We start from the raw sequence: 27,955 nt of genomic DNA on the forward strand, positions 1-27,955 counted from the left end.
CCTCTAGAACAGACAAATAGAGTCAAATACTAAATCTACCACATAGAAGTATCACTTTGTGTAATTTATTCAACCTCTAGTTTCCCCAGTCATACAATAGGGATGGTTTCTTGCCAGGACTGTAAAGAACGATATGCTTGAAACTCAGCAGACATTCAAAAATATTTATCAACTGATGAAAGTAATCATGAAGCAAATAGTCTAGAAGGAGCACATAGTCCTCATTAAACTGTAGTTGTTATTATTACTTACTATCAACTACTAGATAAATGGGAATGATTTTGTTTTAAACATTCTAAGTAAACAGAAAGAGCAGATTCAGGAGATATGAGGACATTCGTGGGAGAATTGAATATCAACATAAAGGTAGTAAGACAGTATTTGAAAGATTTCATTTGTAAATTCAAATTTTTCCAGTTCCAGTTCTGCCACTAAAACTCACTCCCTAAGATGTGAGGTAAGATGTGTAAAAGTATAAATGCTTTTACACAGCTCCACAGCTGTATCCTTTACATTTGGCTTAAACTGCATCCCTTCAACATCAACTCAGCCTTACTCCTCTGATCTCTGTCAGGCCTCAGTGGTACTAGACTCACAAGACCACTTGTTCTCACTGCTCATGAGTCTTCTATGGGATCTTCCTACTCTGTTTGGCCCCTGCCAGTCTCACTGGCTTCCAACTTAGAAACCCAGGAAAGGTGGACTTCAAGGCCCCGTTTGACAATGCCATTGTCAAGCTCGTTGAGATAGGACCGTTCTCCAGACTGGTATGGAGCATCCTGTAAGATGGCTTCTTCCAATAGCAAAAGGCAACATGGCAAGAGCTTCCTTGACATTCAGCTTTTCTTTAAACTTGCCTAACTCATCTCTTGCTCTCCAGTCCCAAGTTCAGAGGTAGGATATCAGGAGACCTATGAAGATCATTGTATTCTGCTTTTTTCCCCCTTCATATTACCACAGTCTTCTATTACTGCCTTTTTATCATATACTCCTCCATCTTAATGCCAGCTAAGCCTTAAGGACAAAAAAGATAGCTCCTCTTTACTCTATGTTAATTCTGTAAATTCAGTCCCTCATGCCTGATTGTTGATCTGCTAAAAAAGGAATAAAATAAATAATTCAAAAATCTCTCAAGACAATATCTTGATTTGCAATGATATGTTTTTCTGTATAATCTTATTTGCATGTCAGAAGCTAAATATGACCTTGGTCTTGGGCTTTGCACTGCTTCATAACCAAATTCTAATCTTCTCTGTAGAGAGATAGATGACTTGGGTAGAGTAGGCAGGAGGTCTTCTACTTGGAAAGGCAAGGGCAAAAACATATTAATAATTTCTTAAATATGATCCTCCAGTGTTTTAGGTTCAAAGTGCAATTTATTGGGAAATTTCCTTTTAAGAATATTAGAGACATGCAGGTTATGAAAGTCTGCAAAATATTTTTAAACTATTGCATCCATTATTTGCATGCAGTACAGAATGTCCAAAAAGTAAACCTGGCCCTCCAAATTCTAAACAGTTACAACCTATTGTATAGATACATTCTCAGTGTAAAGGATTTTGGTGATTTTATAGTGTTGACACTTAACTAGCTATGATCAGTTTTCCTAAATGGAACTTTCGAACTATACAGCTGTTTTTCAAGACTAAATTTATTGTTTTTGGTTTTGATTAAACTAATAAATTGAACAGGCTGGTTTAATCTCTAGTATTCCATGTACACATTGATGTAGATTTTAAACTAGAAAAACAGAAAATGAAAGTATGTTTTCTTTGGCAGGCATTTGATGTACTTGGAAGAGTTGAAGCTTACCTTAAGCTCCTTAAATCAGAGGGTTTAAGTCTGCCTGTCTTGGCTGCGAGGCATGAGGAATTACATAGAGAAATTAAAGACTGCACAGCTGATGCTTTGCAAAAGGGACAAGGCTTAACCAGCCAAGCAAACTCCTGCAGGTGAGTCAAGTCTATTTCTTCCTCAGTGTAACAAGCTTTTTCACAGTTTCCATAACCTGTTAAAAAATAAGTTGCATGATTTTTTTTCTGCTTCTGATGCTTCACTACATTATGACATGGCTTAAAAGGATCTACTAAATTTTGGTCAACAGTGATTCTGAACACAGCATTGCTCATTCAGAATGAGATCTTATTCTGAGCCTGAGGACCTGAAGATGATAAAGCTTACTTTGTTTGAGTTTCTGAGGAGAGATAAAGGACAAAAGAAGAAACAGAGCTTTAGTTCTCAATACTTTTTATATCCTAGCACCTCCTTGGGAATTCTTTCCTTTTAATTCATGAGCTTGGAATACACCCTGTTTCTTTTTTTCCTTTCTGGGAAAAATAAAGTACCAGAATTCCCTTTCATTTATGACTTTGGTGGATCACCAAGCAAAAACTCCAAATAAAAGATGAAATTTCCAATAATAATCATATTAATAGCTCATATTTATTGAGAGCCTACCATGTAGCAAGCACTGTGCCAAGAGCTTTAGGAGCATCATCTTATTAATCCTCACAGCAACTCTACAAGGCACATGCTATTAATGCTCTCCTTGTATAAGTAACTGAAACACAGAGAGGTTAAGTAACTTGCAAAAATTTACACAGCCAGTTGATGGCAGATCCAGAAACTAAATACACGTGCACAGGCTCTAAACCCCATGCTCTTCACCAGTGTATTAGGGTTGGTCATCCTTATGAGTACATTTGATGAGTGTATCAGTGTGAGCTTAAAGTTGGGTGGGAATGAGGAGAGAGAGGGACCTTGAGAAACAGAAAGAGAATGTAATGAGAAAATATGAGAAAGAACGGGAATTGGAAGACAAAAGACAGAGCAGATGGTAGAACAGATATTGGCTAGGAAGAAATGAAGGCAGGGCTTACATTTGAAAAGAAAGAGACAAAAAGATTTGTGCAAATGGGTTAAGCCCAGTTTTTATCTTCTGTGTCCACAATCTCCTTGAACTCAAAGACATTCAATTTGAGGAACAATGAAATAGGTGGAATGTGGTAAAATTATTTTATCTTTGTTTTTGTTCTATTCTACGTTAGATGTAATTAAAAGTATAGATTTAGTAAGTTTGGGTTTAGGGAATTTTCCTTCCAGAAGACAGTCTGCATCAGGACAGAGATATTTAACTAGGGTTTGTGATAGGTGCTACAGTACCATGCAAAGCCAAGATCAGAAATAATCCAAGGTTTTCCAGCAGTAGACAAAAAGCTGAGGCTACGAGAAGGGAGAATGTATCTCCCCTTGGAAAAATGAGCAATAACTACTGTAGCTACTACAGTAAAGTTTTACCACAGTGTAGTTTCTTTACTTTAGCTCCACGCCAGTATCAAGTAAAGGCGTGTCCACTTGGCTCAAGGAGCCCCCATGTGCCCATGTCTGGCCTCAAAGTGTGATACAAGGGCTCCTTCCTCTTTTCCCTGCTAAAGTGCAGTCTTCCAGAATGTATAAATGTCTTGGACAGTGCAAAGATATCCTATAGGGTGGCACGGACACTTTTTGTGCTTGGACTCGGGATACATGTTGGATACTGATCTGATTCATGTGATGACTAGATTTAGTAGTGAAGTCTCCAGTTATAACTGGGGAATGAGCGGTCACATGTCAGTTTAGCGAGTGGATCTCAAAGCACAGATAGATGTTATTTTTGTGTTCAGACTACCCTTTGCTTATAGTGCTTTTTCTGCCCTTGGGCAGTTTCCTTTCACATGTGGTAGATCAGGAGTCAGCCAAAGCCCACTCCCTAGGTCTCTGAAGGTCTGTCTCTGGTATACTGCCCCAGAAATTCTAGGTATTTTGGCCTTCCCAGATCTGATCTCTGTCCCCTCAATTCAATAAGACCTCCAGGCTCTGTTTGGGTTCTACTTCCCTGAACTTTGATCTAGAAATTCCTTTCCAGGCAATAAACTGATGTATTTGCAGGCTCACTTCATTGTTTCCCTTCTCTCAGGTAACACTGTCCTGTGCTTACACTGTCGTTCAGTATCTAAGAACCACTGTTTCATATATTTTGTTTATTTTCTAGTTATTTAAGGCATGAGGGTAAACCCAGTTCCTGCTTCCTGGCCAGAAACTGAAATTCTCTATTCAGTTTTGATGCTTAACCCCTGGAGTTGGAAAGCTGGACACAATTCATTACTGTTAAATTTTATACTATTTACTCTAAGCAGTAATGCATTATTTTCAATACTTAAACATAAGAGAAGTGCTTTAAGTTTATAGTACTTTCTGTCTTCCAGATGTTAGTGACTATTTCTGGCCATCTACTTTGTAATGGCTGGCATTTTTATTTACTTAGCTAGTCTCATTCTTTTAGCATCTTTGCTCTTTTTAGTCTTAATTTTCTAGTTCAATTTACATCTATCTATACGTTGTTTTTCAAAGAGGCACCTACGGTTCTATTCTTTAGGCCATAGACTTAGCCTTAACAGAAAAAGCAATAGTTAGGGACCATTTTAAGAAACTTTAATTAATGGTTAGGTAGCTGGATTTTAAAGATAATTAGTAGTATGGTTTCTGTCAACATCCTAGATATGAGCTTTTTTTAGTAGTCTCAAGATGTTTGGTTGCCCTGAGATTTCACAGTATTTTATAAATCAATACTATTTCCATTTTTGTAGGAGGAACTGAAGGTGAGGAAAAGTTGTCACTTGGCAAAGGACATTTTTGATTCAGAAGGTAGATATAAAATAAAAATCCATTAAAACTGAATTGAGATGCATTAAATCTCAGTTGCAAATGAACCACACGTAGCTACTGACCTCAATCCCATGCATTGATTTGAGACTTGCTTCTGTTCCTCATCTAATGATTTATCTGTTCAATGACCTGAGTCATCATCACAGGAAAGAAGCAGAACCTAAGAAATTTTCAAGCCAACTGCTGCAGTGAAGTGGAGTTTAAAATGATGGCAAAGGAAATAACAGAGAAAAATACACATTACTAAACATTGCAATGGCTTCTTAGACTTCTGAATGATAGCCACAATACTAGGACATAAATCATTGAGGTTCCTAGAACCAGACATTTGAGAAATGGTGTGGATAAGAAACATAAGACTTAGTGTCAAAACAATGTCATGACTTTTAACTTCTGTGAACCTCTGTTTCCTTATCTGTAAAATGGAGATATATGTTTCACAAAGGTTTTGTTTTGTTTTGTTTTGTTTTAATAGGATGAGATAATACTATTCTTGGCACAGAGTGCCCAATAAACAACTGGTTCACTTATATTTTTTATCTTCTATACAAAGCACTTTAAAAGGTACATACTGAGTCACATGGTTGTTTTAAACGTTTACAATAGAGTCAATTGCACCAAATCATACGCTTTTTCACTAACTGGGGAAGGCTATGTTTGAAATAGGGCATATAAACATTTATCTTAAGGTAATAAAAAGCAGAATTTAGTATTGAGACAGGTAGGAATTTCAAAGACCTTAGACTTGATTTTTTTTCTGTTAGTCAAAAAAATAGGACTTCGGTGGCTCACAATTACCTGAGATAAAGCTGCCCAGTAAATCTGAGACCTTTGTCATTATTGTTCTATAATTACTCCCTTATTAGAAATAGATCCACACTGTTTTCATATCCTGAAATCAAACACCTTTGAAGTTGGAGCAGTCTCACAAAATAAATGGTTATTTAAATGTTTCCTTGCCTCTTCTATTTCTTCTCTATAATTGGGTGATAATTCTGAGTCTTTAAATAGTTTATTATATTTTCAGAATATAACTGTCAATCTAAATACACTTTAATTTGAAAGGCATTTTAGTATATTCATTTGCATTTAGTTACGATGCAAGTTACCTATAATAGTATGTGATAACAGTCAAATTTAGACTTAGAGTGAACTTGAAAGCTCCTGGCTTTGCACCCTCTTCATCTCTTCCCAGTCCTTGCTTGGCATCACTTTTGAGCACAGAGTCTAAAGATAGACCAAAGGTTGTCTGCTTTTTGGCAGAATTCTGCATTTATTAAGCCACAGGATGCTGTCGGTGACTGGAAGTGCTGGATCAGAGACCTTGTGGAGGGTGAAATTTTCATAATTGGATAAAAATTTAGGACCTCTTTTCTTTTTTTCTTTTTTCTTTTTCTTTTTTTTGGTCAGTGTAGCTACTAATTCAGAACTCAAAGACATGCAAACAGCCAGCAAAACCCGGCCACCTTGTGAAGTATTCATTTACCTTCTCCTGTTTACTAAAATTAACTTAAGATTTATAAGTAAATTTGCTTCAGTATTGACTCGATTTCTATCCCTGCATAAGAGACTACACTATTTTTCATCCTACATTGTTGTGGTGAATTTAAGCTGTCAACATAAGAAACATCCAGATCAGTAGAGAATTTTTATGAGTTAATTTGAGTCAAATTGATGACATATGTTGAGGACCAACATCTCAAATGCTCCTGGAAAGTAACAGTTTGCAGGTTCTTTTATGCATTTGGAATTAAGGAAGGAACATAAAGAAGATTATATGAATATGGGAGAGAGCAAGGCAGGGATTGTATTGCAGATTGGTTAAGATTATGTGTTCTCTTTGAGAGTGGTTATGTCTAAGAACAAGGGGTATGAAAGGGTGTTTACACATTAGAAAGAGGGGTCTGAAAAGAGGCAGTTCAAAGGTGTGTTAACCTAGATGTATAGAAACAATAGACAGGGCTTGCTTAAGGCAAAGATAAACCTTTTACTAAAGAGTTAGGAGCCTGGGGCATGGCTACCCACCAGGACCTGCCCAGTTAGGAATTTATGATCAGCTAGCTCACCCTGTGAGGTTACTTTCCATAGAACCCCTTTTTTGTCCACAAAGTGTATATGATACCTCATCCTGATTGAATATTTTGCTTTGGTATACCTTTAAGTGTTGTCTTTTTTGATCTAACACTTATTACTTTTCTAATGTTAATTTTTCTCATTTTTATATTTTACAGAGAAATAAAAACAGAAATTAATAGGGATTTTGCATTCTCTTCCCCTGATTTTCATTTATGTTGGTTACCACTACTTCCTTTAATTATCCACTAATAGTGTGGATAATTATCCACTAATATTGTGGATAATTATGAACTTAGACACAACATGGTCTATTTATTTATTTCAAAAAAAATCTTGTTGAGCATCTTTTATAAATAAGGTACTCCCTAAGCATAGTATGATAGGCAAAGTGTCTGCCCTCATGCTGCTTATATTCTGATGAGAAGAAGCAGTCAACTAACAAATCAATAAATAAGATGCTCTTAAACAGCAATGAGTTCTATGAAAAAATATAAACACGAAACAGAATAAAGAGTGACTGTGGGGAGAAAACCATTTTAAATGGTGTAGTCAGGAAAAGATTTTTTTAGGAGAAGAAACTACTATGCGAATAGCTGGTAGATTAATGGAACAGGCAGAGTAAAGGCGTAACAGCAAAGGTGTAACAGAAAGAATAACAATGTGGCTTGAGGAAAGGGTGACAAGGGGGCTAGGTCATAAGACAGGCTCAAAGAATTAGGTGGAAGTCAGACTGTTCAAATGGTAATTAGCGATAATGGCAAACACTCATGTGCTTTCCATATATCGACAAATTTAATCCTTAAAACCTTCCTGTGATATCAGTAGTACTGTTATCATTGTCCCTGTTTTGTAAATGAGGCACAGAGAGGTTCAGTAACTTGCCCTACTACCTGTCACGTGATATGAGGAGGTAGAATACTTGAATGCAGGTCTGGACGTCTGAACTGCTGTGTTAGGTTGCTAGTTTTCTGTCTACTCCTTTTATTCAACTTTAATCAATAACAAGCAGCCTGGCCACTTAGTGAACATAGATTCTTTCTTAATTAGTGTGCTTAAAATGTACTTCATCTATCCTCTAGTCTCACCTTCCCTGAAAGTTTTTCTTTCTTTCATTTTACTTAAAAAATTCTTAAATGTACATATAAACATCTTATATGATATACCAGCACCAAGCTTTAGAAACAGTCAAAGATATAGAAACCTGGCCTCGAATCTCCAATGCCTTAATAACAGTCAGTCAAGGAATGACATCAAGGGAGTGTGCTCTAGGTATGAGGAAGCCATGAGGACAGTGGATGTTGGGGCCACCTTTTCAGACTAGGGAGTCACATTCCCAAGCTTCTGTGATCGGGATAGGACAAGTGAAAGAGTGAGATTTGAGAGGGCAATTGTTGAATCTGATAATCTAAGATGGCTGATGGGTCTATATCCTCTAGCCAAGATGAACAGAATCAACACATGCCACACAATACTTTTTGAATTCCTTTGTATTTGCGAGCTCTGTCTCATGGCTTCACTTTTTGTTCTGTGATATTCTGAATCATTCCTTAGTTGTATGATTTGTGGCAATATCATCTCCTCATCGAAATGATGATATCGCATTATAGGGCTGAAACCATGCAGGAAACCTCTTTTAAGTTCCTCATCTTGGAATTTACATAGTAGGTGATTTGATTTGAACTGTTAAGGGACATGGTATGACATTAAAAGAAAGCTTCTATCATGGTAACAATATTTTTAAAGATCTTAAGTGGAAAACACACAAAAACAATCCCCACCCTGCAACAAAACAAAACAAAAAAGCAAAAATTGAAATTTTCTTTGCCTAAGAGTCATCTATGGTTGCATTTTATAGGAATTCTACCAAGCATTTAAGAACTTAAAAATAGCTGTTTAAAAAAAAAAAAAAAGTCTGATGATGCATTTGGATGGTAAATGTCAGATACTGAAATTTAGGAAATTGCAAAGTTGAGTTCTTATGACAGTGTTAACTCAGCCACTTTCCAAATATTTTCGTGTCTATATTAAGTTGTTCTTTTCAGAGGTTGAGTAAATGTCATAACTGCAATCTGGGCTTTTTAACATTGTCAAGGCTTTTGTAATTCTGAAACTCTTAGTATGGAAGGCACCCAAAGTTCACACTTTCCATTAAATCTAGGAATAACTAGCTTAGGTTTTTATAGAATATCTAGAAGTCCCTCATTACAATATGAATTCATTCATGTATAATGCTGATAATGTAAGGTGAAGTAGCAAGCATCTCAGAGTAAGAGGATCTGGAACTGCAGTCTGCAGGAGAAGACTGACTAAAAGGGCAGAAGAGAAATCTGTCTTGGGTGACTAAGGAGGAGTTCTCTCAGATTAGAGAGCTTATTGAGAAAAGAACACAGAAAAGAGAGAGAGAGAAATATTAGCCGACATATTCATAAATAAAATGCTCATCGCAGTTGTGTTTCTAATAGTGCGAATCTGAAAAACACCTAAATATTCCCAGAAAATAGCTAAATGTTTTAATATTTTAAGGACAAGCACATAATGGAATATTCTAAGCCCATATCAAAATAGTGTTTTTGAGGAATATTTAAAGACTGAGAATATTTTCACAACATAATGCTAAGTGAGTAAAAGTCAGATCCAAGTTGCATATATGGCATCATACTAACTTTGAAGGAGAGGGGAAAGAAAGGACTACTAAAATAAAAACTTTTTAGAAGGAAATTTATTAAAATGTATTATTATATTTTTGGAATGATCTCAAATGAGAATGTTTGCCTGTTTAGTTCTTGCTGTGCCCTTTTTATCTGAGAATTTATATTGTCAATCATGGAAAAGTTTTAGCACTTATCTCTTTAAATATTGATTTTCAGTTTTGTCTCCTCTTCTCCTACAACTTCTAGTAAAATGTTGGAGCCTCTGACTCTGTCTTTCAGGTCTCTGAACTGTCTTCCATATTCTTCATTCCTTTAGCTCTTCGTGTTGTATTCTCAGCAAATCCCTCAGACTAATTTTCTCTTTTGTTAATTTTTCCTTTGTTTTCATTCATTGATTTTTTTAGTTTTCATAACTATACTTTTTCATTTCTAGAATTTCTAACTCATTATTTTATATTCAATTTTGTTTTAATATCTGACTTTTTGTTTCAGAGTATCTTGTTCTTTTATTATGGGCTTTGGATTTTCCCTTATCTCTGATTATCTCGACATATTTATGATAGTCATTTTCAGATTGCTTTACTTAATTTCACTTCAGATAGAGTACATTTATGTCTTGATTTTTAGTATCTTAGGATTTATTTTCCTCATGTGTTTTGAAATTTTAGATTGTACTCTCACCTGGAATGGGAGATTTTTTTGCCAAGGAGTGGGGGCAGAGGGCTTTATTTTCCTTGTTTTGTTCTTTCTTCTGTGTTCTTTTGTCCTTAACAATCTTGCAATGACTTCCACCTGAACTCACAGAGTCTCCAGTCCAGAACCAGTCTCCTGTTGTTTGATCAGGTTCACGTTAGCTATCATGGAGATACAGTGGCTTTCAGAGAGGCAGCTAGAAAATCAGGTAAGGGGTGGGGTGTGGTTCCTGACCACCCTGCCGTGTCTAATTCCTTGGCCCTAGCAGCACTTGGCTATAGCATTTTCAGCTTTCTTTTACAAGAAGGGAGAACCCCATCCCTGTTACTTATTTCGGGTAGACTTCAAACTATGGTACCCTTCATGTCATCTCTGTGGCTTCATAGAAATGAAACTTATGGCCATCTCTGCATGCATCTGCACCAGAATCCAGGAGGAGCTCTGTAGCTTCAGCCTCACTAACTGCTTTCTATTTCTTCGTTGTTATGTATATGTTAAAAATGTGTGTGTGTGTGTGCTATTTGGTAGGGTGTGCATATATTTGTTTGGTAGGAAGAGATTCTCAATGTGTATAATTTAAGTCAGAAAAAATTGTAAAAACATACATTTCACTTCTACAGTACAAAGGGTACTTTTTCATAGTAGAGATGAAAACTAGAGAATTACTATTGTTTCCTTTAAAATAGAGAAGATCATAAACATAAAGAGATATTGTTTAGGTCTCTGTCAAAAGAAGCAGCAAGCTAAAGATAAGATATATATTTTTTTTCCATTTTCAAAGTATAAATTGCCCATGGACAAAAAGGAAAATATCATCAGCTGATTCCTTACAATGAGATAGAGTAAGCTGTCAAGTGCTTGCCATCTGGTTCAGCTCCTAATCCAGATGGGCTGCCAATAGTAATTTATGAAAAGTTTGAAAGCAACTTGCCGTTCTCCAGAAAGAACTATTAGAACATGTTAACATTGGGATTTGCTTCCCTCTCCCAGCCCCAATTTGTGACAGATGCAAAGATTGGGCAACTGCTTCCATACAGCAAATGAAACACTCTGTTTTTGAGCCAGAAGTCAATATGTATCAGCAATTTGGGGGAAAAATCAATCATTTTCTTCCCCCTTCCCTCCCCTCTACTGGCTCAATGAACAAGGGAGAAAATGGTCCCATGATTGAGTTTCTAACAAATGTCTGAAGAAACCTTCATAGTCTGTCATTTCTGAGTATCCGTGATGGTTGGAAAAGTCAAAGTCAACATCAAGGACAATATGGTGAACCTCACACTCACACTACAGACAGGTAACATCTAATCCATTCTTATAGAGAAAGCCCAAAGGTCAATAAGTATTTCCAATGAAATTACAGAGCCACAGATTCTTAGGCCTAGATGTCTAGTCCACTGTGAGACCCTCTCCCACCCAATCAGGCAACACATGAGCAGTGTGACTTCAGAATCAGAACAAAATGACAAGGCATGTCTTTCAACAAGTCTTTGTTACTCATTCTTAGTTCTTGTCTCATCATTTATTTAACATGATTATGAAGTAATGGGACTCATTCCTGGATGACTGATGGAAATCTATTAATTTATTTTCAGTTCATGTAAGAATTGCTGACAGAGAGTGAGGTCATATTTTCCCTTTGATCAAACCATCTGCTTTACAAGCTCTGAGAAAATTGCCAATATGCATGCTATACATGTTTTAAAATGTTCTAGATGGTTCAAAAGAAAAGTCTGAAATCAGTGTATAAAGTTTCTAACTGAAAATGATGGCATCAAGGAGGGTTGTAACCTGTAGATTAGGTTTTCACTAAGAACGAATGGAGAGGAAGTGGCATGGGGTTGGGAGTGTGACAGATATATTCCAGTTGGGAATCAGAGAGAGGGAAGAGATTAATGCCGGAGCAGAAGGAGATGATCTAGCTGAGGACATAGAGGAAAATAGAAGCTAGCTAAAATAAGCAAGATCATAGAAAACTTCTCGTTCTGAGGAAGGATTCCAAGTCACGAGAGCGGAGAACACAGTGGACAGGCAACAACGCACAGCGGAACAAAACAATTTAGTCTGTCTCTCTAAGGCTTTAAATAGAGGAGAGAAGTGTCAGTCCACCTAACTATAAGTGTTAAACCATCAAATAATAAATTGGGCAGTCTTTGGATGGCCTAAAACTTCTATAAATGAGCAAAGGGCAAAGTCGCCATTTTTTTGAAAACTGCTGGAAACTGTAACGAGTGTCATTTTATACAGTAACTGCGCATGTGTCCTTCTTGTTCCTTAAATGTCTTTTTCTCCCTTAAAAATTGATCAAAGTGTGTTTTATTTCATTTGAAAATATTCATTAATTTCCTACTTATAAAGCTATGTTCTCAGTGCTGTAGAGATACGTGAATAAAAGAATGCTGTCCTTTCCCTTAAAGAATTTATCATGTGATTGGTATTCACAAGACACAAATCACCACAACATGAGACTGACTCCCAGATCATTGAAAAATCAAAAATGAATAGTCCTTTCAAAGACAGAAAGAGAGAGAGGTCCTATTTGGTTGGTTGTGATTCATCCAAATTAAAATCGTAAGTTGCCTAAGAGCCGTGTTTTTATAGAAAGAATGATTGTTTTGGTTTTGTTTCCCTATTTTCTTTTTCTGGGCTGATACTATGCCCCTCTAGTGGCCACTTTGAAAACTACAGACAGATTGTATTACCTAGAAGCCAGCCAGTTTCAAAAGAACATGCCAGCCAGGCTAATCCTGTTTCCATCAACTCCAGGGAAAGTGACATTTTAGAGGAAGAATAGCCCCACCCCCTTTCATGTGTTACAGAACCAGTAAAGTTATTATGAGGTGATAAAGTGTATAGACTCTGAGATCAGATGAACAGGTACAAATCCCAGCTCCGCCACTTAACTGTGCCCTGGGCAAGTAACTGAGCTTTTCTGTTCCTCAGTTTGCTCATCTGAAAAATGGAGATAACAATTATACCCAGATCATAAGGTAGTTATGAGAATTAGAAAAGAGACAAGTTAAAACATTAAAAATGGTGACTTGTCATAGAAAAGTACTCAATAATTATTCTTTGAAAATGTTTATCCATTTGCTTTTATAAACTGTTCTCTATACTGTCTTTCCACAATGCTTATTCACTTTTTTTTATTTGTCTTTCTCATTCCAGATTTGCATATTCTATAGAAAACTTGGAACCTATAAAAGATAGGACAACTGGGCTTTTAAGTGCCTTTTTAGCATATAATATCTCAAAGTCTAAAACCTAGTTAAAATATGATGAGTATTACCAATATACTGCCTTTATAGAATTTGTACACTTAATCATCATAAGAATTATTTCTATAACTCTCCTGATTTCTTGATTTTACTCTTCACTGTCTTCAAGTTATTAAAATACAAAACTAATTGTTTTAAGTATAATGTCTCTAGAACAAACATAATGTGTCAGGAATAAGGTTTCCCTCCAATTAAACTTCTCTGAGACTCCAGCGGTACCCACAGGACACAATTGAATCCCATGCTTATTTGACTAGATTCTCGAGCTGCCTGATGAACTCTCACCTCTTTAGCAGCCTCATTGTCATTCCTGTGAAGTTACTTTAACGCTCCATCCTTTGGGATCTTGCCCTCATTTCATTACTAATTAAATTCATTTTTACAGAGTCACAAATTAATTATTCGAGGTAAAACTACTGAATTTGTACCTCATTCCAACACCTTTTTTAGCTCTTGGTGATTAAATTTAAGAGTTATCATTTTAGTCTTTATTAATATTAGAAGGAAATGACTGACAGGAAATTAAAGTTTTCGACTTCTTACCTAGTAGGAGAAGCTCTGTCTTAGGAATAGGTTGAAAAATTTTAAAGTGCTCATTTCATCAGTAATGTTCTTTTATTGTCTTGCATTGCTAGTAGGCCTAAGTTGTAAATGGTTAAGCAACTTGCTAAATCTAGCTTTAGACTGGAGCAAATGGGTTCCAACTCTAAGTTCATTTGTTGCTTTAAAGGCATTTTTATTTTATGAGCTCTCTCGTCATTTTCCTTTTCCCCATAAGGCCAGCACAGGTGAAAAATGACAGTGTGAGACTTGGTTTCTTTTTTTATGAACAAGTAGTACATTAGATTCCTAATTGTTGGCGACAACGCGGTTTTTATCTAATGAATGCAGCCTTGAGCATTCATAATTGTCGAGAACAAGGTTCTTAGAATTACACCAATATTTTACCCTATTGGATTAGTAATATTTCATTAATTGGCAGATCCACATTTTTATTCAAAGAGCATCTGTAGATAAATGAAGCTTTTAAATAACACCCCCAGGAAAACTCTTGTCAAACACACTGTGTTTTTTCCCATAAGGTTTTCAAAATATCTTAGAGAAATATTAAAAAGTAAACCTTTAGAAAAGAAGATTAGACCTGGTTGCAAAACCCATAACTCATCTTTTCCCTCAGGACTGACTGACTTAAACAAAAGAACATAATTTGGTTTTTCTCTCTGCTGTACCATGACTATAGCTACTTAACTTCTATTACCCCAAAGCCTGAAGCGTGATGACTTTTATCAACTCAGACCTCTCATGAAAGAGCAGATCCATTTACCTTGTTCCTGGGGCTCCTATGTGGGGATGGAGTGGGCTAACATTTAGCTTATTCCATCCAGCTCTCAGGTGATCGGTATCCATGAGATGATGGGATGCATTCAGAGACGAGTGGACCATCTGACCCAACAGTGTTCAGCGCACAAGGAATTTGCTCTTAAGAAACAACAATTAACGGCCTCAGTGGAGGGCTACTTACAGAAGGTAGTTTCATAAAATGCGTCCTCCTTAAGCTACTATTTAATTGAATTCATTATTTGGTGATAACCGTATGGCAACTGCAACATGTGGGCCTGGGGGGAGAACGGAAGCATGTTCCTTAGGCTTCTCTTATATCCATATTAGGTTTCGTAATTGAACAGAACAGAATTGTAATTCACTATTGCTCATCACCCATCCCTTCCCCAGGTTGCTAGCACTTGATATGTAATCCTACCTGCCACCCAACCCTGAACATGTATACGCAAAGGCATTCCTCGCTTTCTGCAGAACTATATTATCTGAACCATGTGTATATTGTGACAGTGTCCTTGATTTACATGGTTTTGTGTATGGTTTCGGTACGCACAAATTTGTTAACATGGTACCATACAATACAAGGACAGCAAATGTGTCAATACCAAAAATGATGAGTTTTATTGAACTAGGCCAGTGCAAAGGACATGCTCATTCTGAATGCAAGCACACATATGAAAATCCTCTCTACAGAGTGAATACATGGTATAGGAAAATCTTATCTCCTGTTTTCAAAGAGGAATAAATTCAGGCAGCTACCATTTGAGTAAATAAAAAATTACTTACCTGTAGGCAGGACAGATAGCAAAAACTAGTACTATCTCAAGGACATTAACATTAATGAACTTTGTTACATAGACTGGGTCTTAGATTTTCAATAATTTTTCATTTGATGCAACAGGCTTCTAAGCCTGATTTACATATGCAGAATTAGTGAACTTCACAGGAGAGATCATTAAATAGCTATGTTCTATCTAAATTGCCTCTCTACCTGTTATTGATATAGAAACTTGGGAATTTGAGCCTTGTTCTGATGCTTGAGTCCAGGGAGGCTCCAAATGTGGTGGCAGCTGTAGTGCCACGTTCCCTAGAGCTTGAGAGTCAAGCTAACTTTCTGGTGGTGGTAAACACAGTAGGAACTCAGATAGCTGTTGCTATTATCTTGCCTCCAATTCAGAGCCAATCTGATGCTGGGAAGTATGAACTCTAGTTAGAGCCCGGGAATGAAGGCAGTAACTTGAATGGAATGGAACCTTTAAAGGTCATTTATTCATTGATTCATGTGTATCAAAGGTCAAATACAGTCTTCTACATTTATCAATTAAGTTGCCTAGGTGTGTTCCTGTGTTTTATCATCACATGTACAAAATTTGGTGCTGCCCCAAGGTCCCCAGCCCAAAAAATAGCAACCCTTAAGTGATCTAGTACCCATGCTCTGGACTTCTACTTCAAAATGTGCCTGTAAATGTGCCCCCATTTAACTTACAGTGAATGATTATAACTTAAATAATCAGATAAATTAATCTCTGCTGATGTGTTGGCAAGTGCATTATCCTTTCTAGGTAATGTAGATAATAAGTTCTTAAAGGACGTGGATGATTTCTTTTATCTCACTGCTGTTAAAAAAAGAAATATCTCTAAACACATACCCTCTGTGAGTCAGAAGTATTACCTCATATAGAGAGCAGTGTTCGTAATTTAAATATAAAATTCTGAAACATTTAAAACTATTTTTAGATTAAAATTGGTATATAAACTATAACGGGAATGTAGAGAGTAATATTTATCTTCTCTATGCATAGGCATACATATATGCAAATACATATTACTAAGGCCACCATATATTCTTTATTCCTAAAGGTGGAAATGTCAATTCAGAAAATCAGTCCAGTACTTTCCAATGCAATGGATGTTGGTTCCAGCCTTTCTGAGTCAGAGAAGATTTTAAGTAAATATTTGGAACTAGATATCCAAGCTAAGGTAAACAAAATAAGAATTGTTATTATAATTATGATTTTGTAAAGATTTCTTTATATTTAGTAGCTGTAAAACTTAATCCTAGCTCTCTTGAGGGTTGCAATTCTAAATTAATATTGTGGCAAATAATGACTTAACAACTCCTACTTTTGTGTGTATCTAAATGATTTATATTTATATGTGCATTTATTAGGGGATTCGAGCTCGCTGAAACTCAACATTCAAGCCTGGTATTAAACAGTCACTTGACTCCTTTTCTTGGCCTGGAAGATGTTAGCAACTTTTTGTCTGGGGGTGGGGGGTCGGGACCAGAGGAGGCAGTGAGAGCTTCTCTAAGACTATTTGTGACTTTCTGCTCGAGTAAGTTACAAAAGAAAATTACCAGAAGCAACATGCATCGATGCAAGGTACTTGGAGGTAAATAAAAACACAATGTTTGTACATCAAAACTTCAGAGACGAAATGCCCCTCCTCTCTCTGGCACCTTCTCTAGGTCTCTCTTACCCCTTTCACATGGGACTTAGGTTCAAATATTCCTGCTAGCAACTCCAAACCTGCACTGAGTCCCAGTCTGCTTCGGCAGGTGTTTAGTAAAATGAGTCGAGTGTCCTCTGGCTCTCCCAGGTCTGCAGGCAATGGCCTTGCCTCCGCATCAGTTCTCAGCAGAAGAGCCTCCTTCACAGATATGCACCCTACCCTCCCCAAATTCACAGATAAACCGATTTTTTTTAATGGGCGCTTTTTATTTATTATTTAAAATATTTAAAATAAAACGACTGTCTGAATTCAATTACATTTTTTTATTTTAAAAATTTGAGATGGAGAGGCTCCCTCTTTTCCTTCTTCCCAGAGTGCTGTCTGCAAGCAGCACTCTTAAATGAAAATTACCTTCATTCAGCGAGTACTTGGGAAGCATATTAAACAAATGTAGGGAAGTCATCCCTTCTCGCTGCAGGTGAGAATGAACCTTTTTTCCGTTCATTTTTGCTTGATTCCGAGTTCGGTCTCACATGAAATTTTGCACAGTTCTTTCTATGGCAATCGTGTATGTAATGCCTACAATACCTACTCCTCCATTTAGTCAGTGGTTAGATTTGTGTCAGAAATTGCACTCAAAAGAAAATATAGAACTACCTTACGCAAGTCAAATACACTGACTCTTTAGGCTATTTAGACCTAATATGTAATGTTTCCCTGGCACTTGTTTAAAAACCCTTCTACATAGAGATTTAAATAAGACTGCATAATTTTATAAATTAAAAAATGAGTACACAATTTCTATAAGCTTTCCACCTCATATATAACAAAATCAGTTTAATAACTTGTGAGCACTATCGTTAATCTCATAAAACAATTCTAATATATAATTATTTGTTATTTAAAACATTTCTGCCATTTTGTTTTACCACCCTTCCTACCAAACAAATTTTCTTCTATTTGTGACACAGAAAATAGTATGCTAAATAAGAAGTGTAGCTGATAATAGTGGAAGAATTTGAGATGGTTTTTATTTTAAGATCTTTTTTTTTAATTTTGAAAGTTGTGCCTTATCGAGGAGAATCATGGTACAAGTTCCATAAATAATCATAATAGATGGATGTACAGAAGGTAATGAAATATGAATGTTCATGATTCCCTGTTAGCTTCTGACCCCTTGTGTTTTGCTTTTATAGGAAACATCACATGAATTAGAAGCAGCTGCAAAACTTATGAAAGAGGAAAATGAACTTGAATCTGATGAAGTAGCATCACTTTCTTCTAAAGCTAAATGGCTAGAAGAAGAATTAAGCATACTTGGCCAAAGCATCAGCTCCAGGTCACAAGTCCTTCAAACTTATGTGGCATTTCTAAAGCTGTCGGAAGAGGTACGGTACCTATGTGCTAGCCTTCATCAGCAAGGTGGCCTCTGCCCATCTTCCTGCTTTCTATGGGGTTGGGAGCCCTGGTGGGTCATTCCATATCTTCCACCCCAGTGTATGTGCTCACTTATAGATCCTTTATTCACCAACATACTATCCAAGGACTAAAAGAGCAAGTTGTTTTACCAAAACATAATGCAGTATGTGTGTGTAGATATATACACAAAAAAAAGCAAAGTGATTGTGTTTAAACACTTTTTACTATGGCCTATAAATATTTACACTATCCTATACGTAGAACAAAATTATTTAAAATAAGTCATCTTCTAAGCCCTGGATCTCTTTGAATACCTAAGCAATTCAGGGATTCATTTAAAATACACAGAATCTGAAATTAGGGCCTTTGGGGTCCATTCTCAAATCTGTCTTGTTTGATGCTTTTTAACGAGTTACCTCAGAGAGCTTCTTCTGAGGTGCTATTTTTATGAGGTTGTACTAGACAACCTATAAAATTCTCTCTAGTAGACTAGAATTTCATCTCTCAAAGGTCCCAATGCCTTGAAGATGATGTCAGTATTATAAAAGTGCTAGAGTCCCACCTCTTTTAATTCTGGTCCCACTCAGGTGCATGCAGCTCATGACACTCCTTTCAAGGAGGCAGATACTATTTAGTGGGAAGTAGAGCCAGCAAAATCATTTGGGGTAAACCAACCAAATAAAGTTAGGTAGCATGCTAGATCTCCATTTTCTCACCCCCTTCCCACTCTCCCAACACTCTCAGCCTTACCTCTCACCACCACCATCTGACCTACCCACATTGCCTCTGTCACCTCTCATTCTATAATATTCTGAATTCTCGCCCCTCAGGAGGAAGGCCATGCCTAGTCCCTGGAAACCCCAGGGAACCGCCACTGCCTCTTTTTCTACATCTTTACTTCATCTTTTTTCATTTCTGGCCCCAAATTCTCATGGTTCGGCAGAGGTATTATAACTGACAGAATTATCTTGTTGATGAACATTTTCATTCAGAACTTGAAATGGTAGGTGGAAAAGGTACAAAGAAGGTACAAAGAGGGCTTGTTTTCTGTGTCTTCATTGCTAAAAATGTACCTTCTTAGCTTCTAGTTTATAACTACTTGTACGACCCACTCTAGCCTCTGGGACCAGGAGCTTTGGTTTAGAGCTGAAATCTTAGCTTTGTAAACCCTGTCTCAGAAGAACCTCATGTCCTTTCAACTTCCCAGCAGAAACTTCTGTCCTTCTAATCTTGGCAGAGCTCTCAATGTGTCACTCTCCTACCCCCTCGGGTTTTCCTTTCTCCTTCGCCACCTCCTGGTTACTCATTTGCATTCCATTCTCCATGCCCTCAACTTCCTGCCTTCCACCCTGACTAACCCTGCCAATTCCCAATACTAGATCAATCCAACATTTTTGTTTACTCAGCTTTTCTTTCCAAGCTTCCAGATGCTCCTGCAGAAAATCATACAATTGCGCTGACTGGCACTGTTACAAATTTATGGGTCTCTGCCTCAGCTGGGTCCCCTATATGCTCCTTAGTTGGAGCCCATTCGGTAGCGATTCTCAAACATCTTACCCCAGTTTCCATACTTTAAGCTCAGCTGATGCCCTTACTTCAAATGTGATTGAAAACAAACAAAAAAATGAAGCCATTGAGGCTAACTTACTTGACTTCCGAACCAACTGATATGTTCACCCGTCCTCCACTGTCACCAATAAAGTGAATTCCCTACTCCTGTCCAGAACTAATCAGAAATCAACGCTTCCCTGTATGCTCCCACATCCTTCAAATTCTAGCTCCAACAACCTCCTCTAATTTTTCAGATTTGCTTTTTCCATTGCTTCCTCGCCTTTGGTTTACAGTTATGCCCAAATAGTCTTGTCTTCTACATGCTCATCTTCCCCAGTACTCATCCATGGCAGTTTAAACCTTTTCAATCCTGCAGTCTACCACCTCTTCACTCCACTGAAAATATTCTTATAAGCTACTTACTGTTTGACAAATGAAATGGTATATTTTCAGGCTTCACCCTGCTTAATCTCTCTGCCACATTCATTTAATCCAGTTATTCTTACCTCCTTTGGCTTAAAAAACTTATTGAGGTATAATTTGTATAACATACAATTCACCTATTTTGGAGTACAATAATTTTTAGTATACTTTTTAAGTTGTGCAACCACCATTGCACTCCAGTTTTAGCATATTTCCATCACCCCAAAAGGAACACTTGTGCACATTTTTAGTCAATCCTGGTTTCTACTCCAACCTCAGGCAAGCACTCATCTGCTTTCTATCTATAGATTTGCCTTATTTGGGCATTTCACATAAATGGAATCATTTTGTCTACTTCTTTATCTGTTCCTTCTCCTTTTCCCTAATTCATTTCTCTGTTTCTATGGTATGATAAGGTCATAATTCTTGCCTGTGCTCTTTCTTTTGTACATTCTACACTCTTTTCCTACAAAAATTGCACACATTCCCACCTATGGTTTCAATTCACCAATAACTCAGAAATGGTCCCTCAGCCCCAACACCTCTAAGCTCCAGACCAATGCTTTCAATTTTCAGTCATACTAATTCCCTGCGTATCTTGTGGGCTCCTATAATGCAGCAAAACACACTGGTTATCTTTTCTTCAAACATGTTTTCCTTCTGTATTTTGGTGGTGGGTTAATAACCCCACCATCTTTCAGAAGTCCTATGTAGAAGCTTCAAAGTCTTTTCCAAGCCCCCCCTCAGTGCTTCTTATTCCTGATTTCATTTAATCTTTACAACACCTCTGTTAGTTACTATTAACTCCATTTTACAAACGAAGGAGAGTGAGGCTCTGAGAAGTTACGTATGTAAGATTAAGCAACTAATAAACATTAAAGCTGACATTTAATCCTCAGTCTCCTCCCTTTTGCTTTTTCCTTTTTGAAAGGCCATGCTATCCTGTGTCTTTCTATAGAGACAACCTAGAAGATTTCTGAATTCCCTTTCCCCTTCATTTGCACCATCTCTTCCTCTGTTCAGGTCCTCGTCTCTTGCCAAGTTTAAAGAAGTCACCTACGCCTGTTCTGTTTGCCTCCTATAAATCTCTCCTTCACTCCTCCTTTCAAAAAATGGTCATTCTAAAGCAAATCTAATAATGTTACCTCCTGAAATTCAGTTAATTTGACAAATGTCATTTACAAAGCAAGGTACAAATAACTTTCACTAAAAATGGATTAAGTATTAAAGTTTATCATTAATTCACTTTAAAAATAAGTTGATACAGATTCAAGGGAATTCTTATAATTATATCATTCTTATTTGCATTCAAGGAGGCTTTTTCAAACAGTTGGAAAAAGAGGATGAATTAAAGTTTATGTTTTGAGAATTGCACATAACTGACAGCCTATCAAATTGACACCTCAACCTGTAGTACACAGTCCTGTTGAAATACTGATGGTTGTCATGCTGATTCTGAGTCACTGTGATAGCTATAAGTTGTTTCAAACTAATGGGAATCTGTCACATCGTGTTGGTTACAGTAGAAAACAAGTTGAAACCTGCTGGTGGGTTTTATTCCAGCATAATTGTCCTTCTCATCTCTTCTTCCTACTCAGCTTGTGCAACCTGAACTTCACCCACACAATCAGATCATTTATCGTACTCTCAACCAGCCAGTGGTTTCATACTAGTGCCTTCATATATGCTATTCCTTCCACCTCACTCTGGACAATTCCGAAAGACACAAATCAATGTCACCTCCTTTGGGAAGTCCTCTGTTTATTCGATGTAGAGTTGATGATCTCTTCTCAGTGTGCCCAAAACATTGTGTGTATACTTTTCCTTGTGTTGCAATAATTTGCTTTTGGTTCTTTTTCTTCCAGAACTATTTTAGAAACCCAAGGAAATAAATGCTTAATTCTTACCAGGAAATTTTAGAGGGCTCCATAGAGGAGGTAGATTTTTAACTAGCCCAATGTCCCCAATGAGTAGGAGAAAAGATTGAGAAAAGATTATTCTGGGCTGAGGAAACAAGTATCAACAAAACAAGTCCATGAATAAATAGAAAATGAGAAATGAGGAAGGAACTTCTATTTCTAAGCAGCATTTACATACTCTCCTATTAAGTTCATTTAAATTAATAATGTTGTTAAAATATTTAAAACACAGTGAATAACCATTGCCTGAAATGCCTCACCCTGTTTAGATTGCTTTTGGTAGTTATGAACTCCTTGAGTCTTGTCCTATTGGTTATTAAGTATTGTTCAAAATGCATAAAAAACTTGTGTCAAAATTTTTGTACTATTTCTACATCAGCCAATTATATGTTCATCTATACTATTACAGGCATATTTGGTTTTATGTAAGCTCTGTTCAAAGAGAATGATTGAAAATAATTTAGCACTGCTTACATTGGTTAGCAAATAAAAAAATATATAATTCGAAGGAGATAAAGTAATGTATCTCAGTAAGATTAGTTTATTGTACAGAAAATAGTAATTATTTGTATTCTTGTTCTGGCTTATCACTGATTAGAAGCAAATTGTGATTTACTAATAATTTTACACTGACTTACATTTCTTTCTGATTTATATTCCTTGATTGTGTATGTGTATATATATGTTTTTTTCTTCTGAAATATAAAATTCAGCTTTAAATGGCAACATACTGGTACTTGACATAAATTGTCCCCAATTGCAAAACATGCATATGTATAATACATAAATATGATTTTGGCTATAGTAAGTAGGTATTATAGATAATAAATGTGTCAGCTCAATTTACTACCCAGTGATTGTCCTGTCTGTCAACAATCTAATTATATTTTTACAACTTTTTAGTAAATTGACAATATTAAATAATTACTTAAAGAATTCTGAAACGTAGTTTCCACTTAATTTTTATATAGACTTTTGGGGAGGAGGATCTAGTGTCATTTTTCTTCAGAAATGTTTTTAAGCATCCTCAACTTTCCTTTATACTCTCCTTATTTTTAGGTAGAGGAGCACTGTCAGAGCCTAAAGCAGTTTTACCAAGATGAAAACCGACAGAAGGAAGAGGATCCTGCTGAAGCCAAGCATTGGTCTGACTCAGCCGAGAAGCAGTGGCAGCTCTTTTTAAAGAGAAGTTTTTTAACTCAAGACCTTGGGCTTGAGTTCCTTAATTTAATAAATATGGTGAGAATAACACTGAGTCACAAATTCTGCAATGATCACTTGTCAAAGTCAAAATTACAAATTCAAAAGTTCAACTGTTAATTAATCAGCAGTGTAGATTTAGAAAGTTCTTTTTAGATTTATTTAACCTAGAAGAGTCTTGAAGCCCAGCATTTACATGTTTATTTAGTCCTAGACTTCTTGTCAGTTTAAAACATGGAGGTTATTTTGACTAGTAAGTAGAAAGGGGGACTATGATCCAAGTGCATTTTTATTATTACATGGACGTTCACCCAAAAGTTCTAAGCTATGTTGACAGCATGCAACAAGGGCCTTACAAAACGTCCAGGGGCTGAAGACAATGTCTAGAATGAATCTTCATTTTGAAGAATTTCTTACTATAGAAGATCTTTTTATAGTAAAGCTCCATTATATTTAGAAATATTGTCCACTTAGTTGTCCACTTATATCTGTAAAATATTTTAGAATACTTATATCAACCTCTGACCCATATAAAGTTCTCTACAGAATTCTTAAAAGATGACTAATCCACCTCTCCATCAGTATTTCAAGTGCTCATTTCAGTGTTTTTTAACACTGGCTCTTAGGACAAAAAAAATTAATGTTAAGTCAAATATGTCTTCACTTCTGGTTCTAACGCTCTGTAGCTACAAGGCAGGGAAAAGTATTCATATTTTATTCTTCTTACACGTGAAAGTTCTTCAAACATTGAAAATGGTTTCTATATCTAATCTGATTCATTTCTGCAGCTAACACATGCAAATCCTTTCTATTATTTACGAGGTAGCTTTATTTCTCTCTCTACTCTGATCCTCCCTCCCAGAATTTTCAGTGGTTTGTCAAAATCATTCATAAAATGTAACCCAAAAGCAAAGTGTAACTTTAACACAGAGAACAACAAAGTGGACATCATTCTTTACTAATGAGATCTAAGATTATGTAAGCATTTTTAGCCATGACTTCACTCTGCTGGTTCATATTAAGCTTGTGATTGAAGCGCTGATACATTTTTACTATAATTTCTGCCAAGCTAGGTCTCTCTCATCTTATATCTGTGTCAACTACTTATCTTTGACATATAAATGTGGGTCTTTATATTCCTGCTTAATGTCATTTTGTTAACTTCACCCATGATTCTATTTTGTCAAACTAATTTTGGACCTGCTACCTACTATATCAACCCTCATTCCTGGGTTTAATTCTATACATTGATAAGGAAATCTTCTATGGCTACAATTTGATAATTAATAAAAGTATCTAAAAGGAAGTTTGACATCCTAAGCCATTAAGCAATTAGTGGATTAACCAGTTTTTGAAACAATCATGGATGCTCCAAGTGGTACTTTAATTCAACCATGATTTCACAACCTTTTTCTTGTCTATAATTGGAGACACTGCTCAAAGGGAGGTCTGTGTATCTAGTAACCTATGAATTACATACATATAATTTGACAGAAATCAGGTAGACTCCTCGTGATAAAGGGATTCTTTCCGAAGTGATCGCAAAATGCTTGATTAATGATGAACTTACTGCACTGGCTTTCATTGTAAAGCTTTCTCATCTATAAATTATGTAGCCCATCCTTTCCCCCCTTTGAAAGTCAAAGCATTTTTCTTTCTCTAATTTTCTGGCCCTTCTCCTATTTTCTGTAGATTTGCAAAGATAACTGACATCTGCAATTTTCTCAGTACTCTGAGATGTGATTAATCTCAGTCTGGAGCCTGAATTCATTTGGAAGAGTTAGGTTCTGTCTAACTACTCTCAGCTACTTTGAGCTGCAATTTTTTCTTTATCTGCTTTGTTTCAACCTTTGTTTTTTGAAAACCATTCTTATTAAATCTATGTGAAAACAAAATATACATTAAACAGTTCTAATTTACTTAATACTACTTTTAAGCATACAAAGAAACTTGCTAAGCAATTTGCCCATGTTTTTATGTTATACAGGCGCTTATTGTAAAAAATAATTAAGTTATTTTTCATTTGGAATATTTATAACTTGTGTTTTCTACCATCTATGTATGTGTATCTATCTATCTAATCTATCTTTTACATTTTTACTTTATTCAGTATATAGTATTCCATCTCTTGATTGTGTACTTCTCTAACTTGCACTCATAAGGGAATTAAATATTTGCAAACTACATTTTTGCCTATTTTTTATTACTAATTTCATTTCAGAATTTTTATTTTTTGTTTCTGAAACTTCCAGTTGGCTCTTTTTTATTAGATTTCAGTTGCTGATGAAATTCTCTTTCTCATCCTCTCTCCACTTTTGCTATGCTTATTTGACCATATTAATCATGGGCATTTTAAAGTGTGTGTCAGCTAATTCCTATATCTGGATCTGAAGTTATTTTAATTATCTACTTTTTCTCTTGGTTTTCAGTCATGTAGTCAGTCCTGTCTTGGCAGTATTCATGAATATTTATCAAACGTCAGGCATTATGTATAAAAACTCCATACCTTATCCCAAGGTCTTTACCACTGTCATATGATAAATTCCTCCTTGTTAATAAGAATTAGAGTCCACATAATAGTTAACTTTATTGGTTCAGCAGCATTCTGAGATAGGATTTTATTGGTAAAGCAAGTAAAACACATTTTTTTATTCTCTTCGTATCTTTTGGATCATTAGGCTTTTAAGCAAACATCAATGTTGAGATGTGGTCACCAGTTTGGTTGTTAAGAAGGAAGTCCAGCTGGCATTTTCTGCTAACCATTCTGCTCTTGATTGGATTGCCACAGCTCATATTTTCAAGTTTGAAATTGAAATTTTTCACTTCATCTAAAAATCATCAGGACTGGAGAAGCTGATTTAAGTGAGAAATCTGGCATACATCTTAATAAAAGCACTAATTTGCTAATTTATAGTGGCGAATACCAAGAATGCTATCTGGGATACCGCCTTCCTATTATCAAGGTACCTAGAAAGCAAGACATCAGAAGATCATTGTGCTGAATCTAAATAGAAAATGGATAATTTAATGCCATATTAGACCAGATTATGGCAAATTTTTCATGCGCTTACACAGAAACAGAATGAATAGTGTGTTTCCTAACTAAACCTCGGGCAAATTATTTAATCTTCCTGAATGGTCAAAATACTTAAATCTGCCAAATACATAATTACTCTTTTTGGATCCTGCTAGCTAGACATCAACAAATTCTGCTATAGCTCTCCCTTTTCTAGATCTCACTCAGATCATCATACTCTGCTGATTGTACTTGTCATTGGCATGCTGCAATTTCCATGTTTATGTTAAATTGTATTTTACCTTTTGATTAATAGTTTCTTAATAATATGTGAAAGATACCCTAAATTTATTTACAGCATAGATAAAAATTATGATTTAGGGTGGATCCTGATGAAATTTTCTAATATCTTTCAAAATATATATAATCTTCTTAATCATAATTACAGAATATGTCATTTTATTTCTACATCCCCAAATTCATGGGAGGAATCTCATTTAGAACCTGCAACTAATTGACATTTTATAATGTCAAAGTTAATATAAAATATAAATATACAATATTAATGTGATTTGAAATAATTTAAAAACAAGATAGCCTATTATTTAAAATATCTTGTTACATATTTATGACATTGTCTTCAGACCACAATTTAAAAGGTCCCTTTTAGATACTTAGTTGTCATTGTCATTACAGAAATCCATATGTACATTTGCTCCTTAGAAATTCAAGGATTTATTGATAAAGGCTGGCCATCAAAGTAAAAACTTTTGTTTTGCCAGACAAATATTCTACATTTTTTTATGTTTGCACATAAAATAGCACAAAGTCTTACTCTTTACCTTTCTTATCCATCTGCCTCCAATTGAATTCTCCCTTGTGTAAAACCATTGTTTGAAGGATTTCAAATTAGTCAGCTAGAACATATAGAAGTTCAGAAAGGAAGTTTTAAATTTAGATATTGTGCTTCTGATACAAATATAAAGATATATAGATGCACATTTTAGTTTCTACAAAAAGGAGGAACTTGAGGAACTGCTCACAAGGGCAACTGGTTGTAATATATACAATGGGATGGTTTAAAAAAAAAAAATGGCCCAGAACAATCTGCCCTGTCATATTCCCTGATCCTGAGATTTTGACATCTGCTATTAGGTGTGTTAAAATGAAAGATAGAATACACTTTAAAACTTATGCATTAAAATCTTGACTTTAATATTTCTGGATCCCATTGCT

The 27,955-nt window shown here is 35.9% G+C and overlaps 1 protein-coding gene across 1 annotated transcript in view; it reads left to right on the forward strand.

Annotated features, from left to right (window-relative positions):
• Positions 1 to 27,955, forward strand: part of CCDC141 (coiled-coil domain containing 141) — a 177,912-nt gene that overhangs the window by 113,756 nt on the left and 36,201 nt on the right. The window contains exons 11-15 of the mRNA XM_011356729.2: positions 1,780 to 1,952; positions 14,785 to 14,926; positions 16,598 to 16,717; positions 18,388 to 18,579; positions 23,563 to 23,742. Of these exons, the coding sequence (XP_011355031.1) occupies positions 1,780 to 1,952; positions 14,785 to 14,926; positions 16,598 to 16,717; positions 18,388 to 18,579; positions 23,563 to 23,742 (807 nt within the window). The remainder of the gene's footprint in view (positions 1 to 1,779; positions 1,953 to 14,784; positions 14,927 to 16,597; positions 16,718 to 18,387; positions 18,580 to 23,562; positions 23,743 to 27,955) is intronic.

This window comes from Pteropus vampyrus, unplaced genomic scaffold (assembly GCF_000151845.1).
Source record: "Pteropus vampyrus isolate Shadow unplaced genomic scaffold, Pvam_2.0 Scaffold2, whole genome shotgun sequence".
Taxonomy (NCBI): domain Eukaryota; kingdom Metazoa; phylum Chordata; class Mammalia; order Chiroptera; family Pteropodidae; genus Pteropus; species Pteropus vampyrus.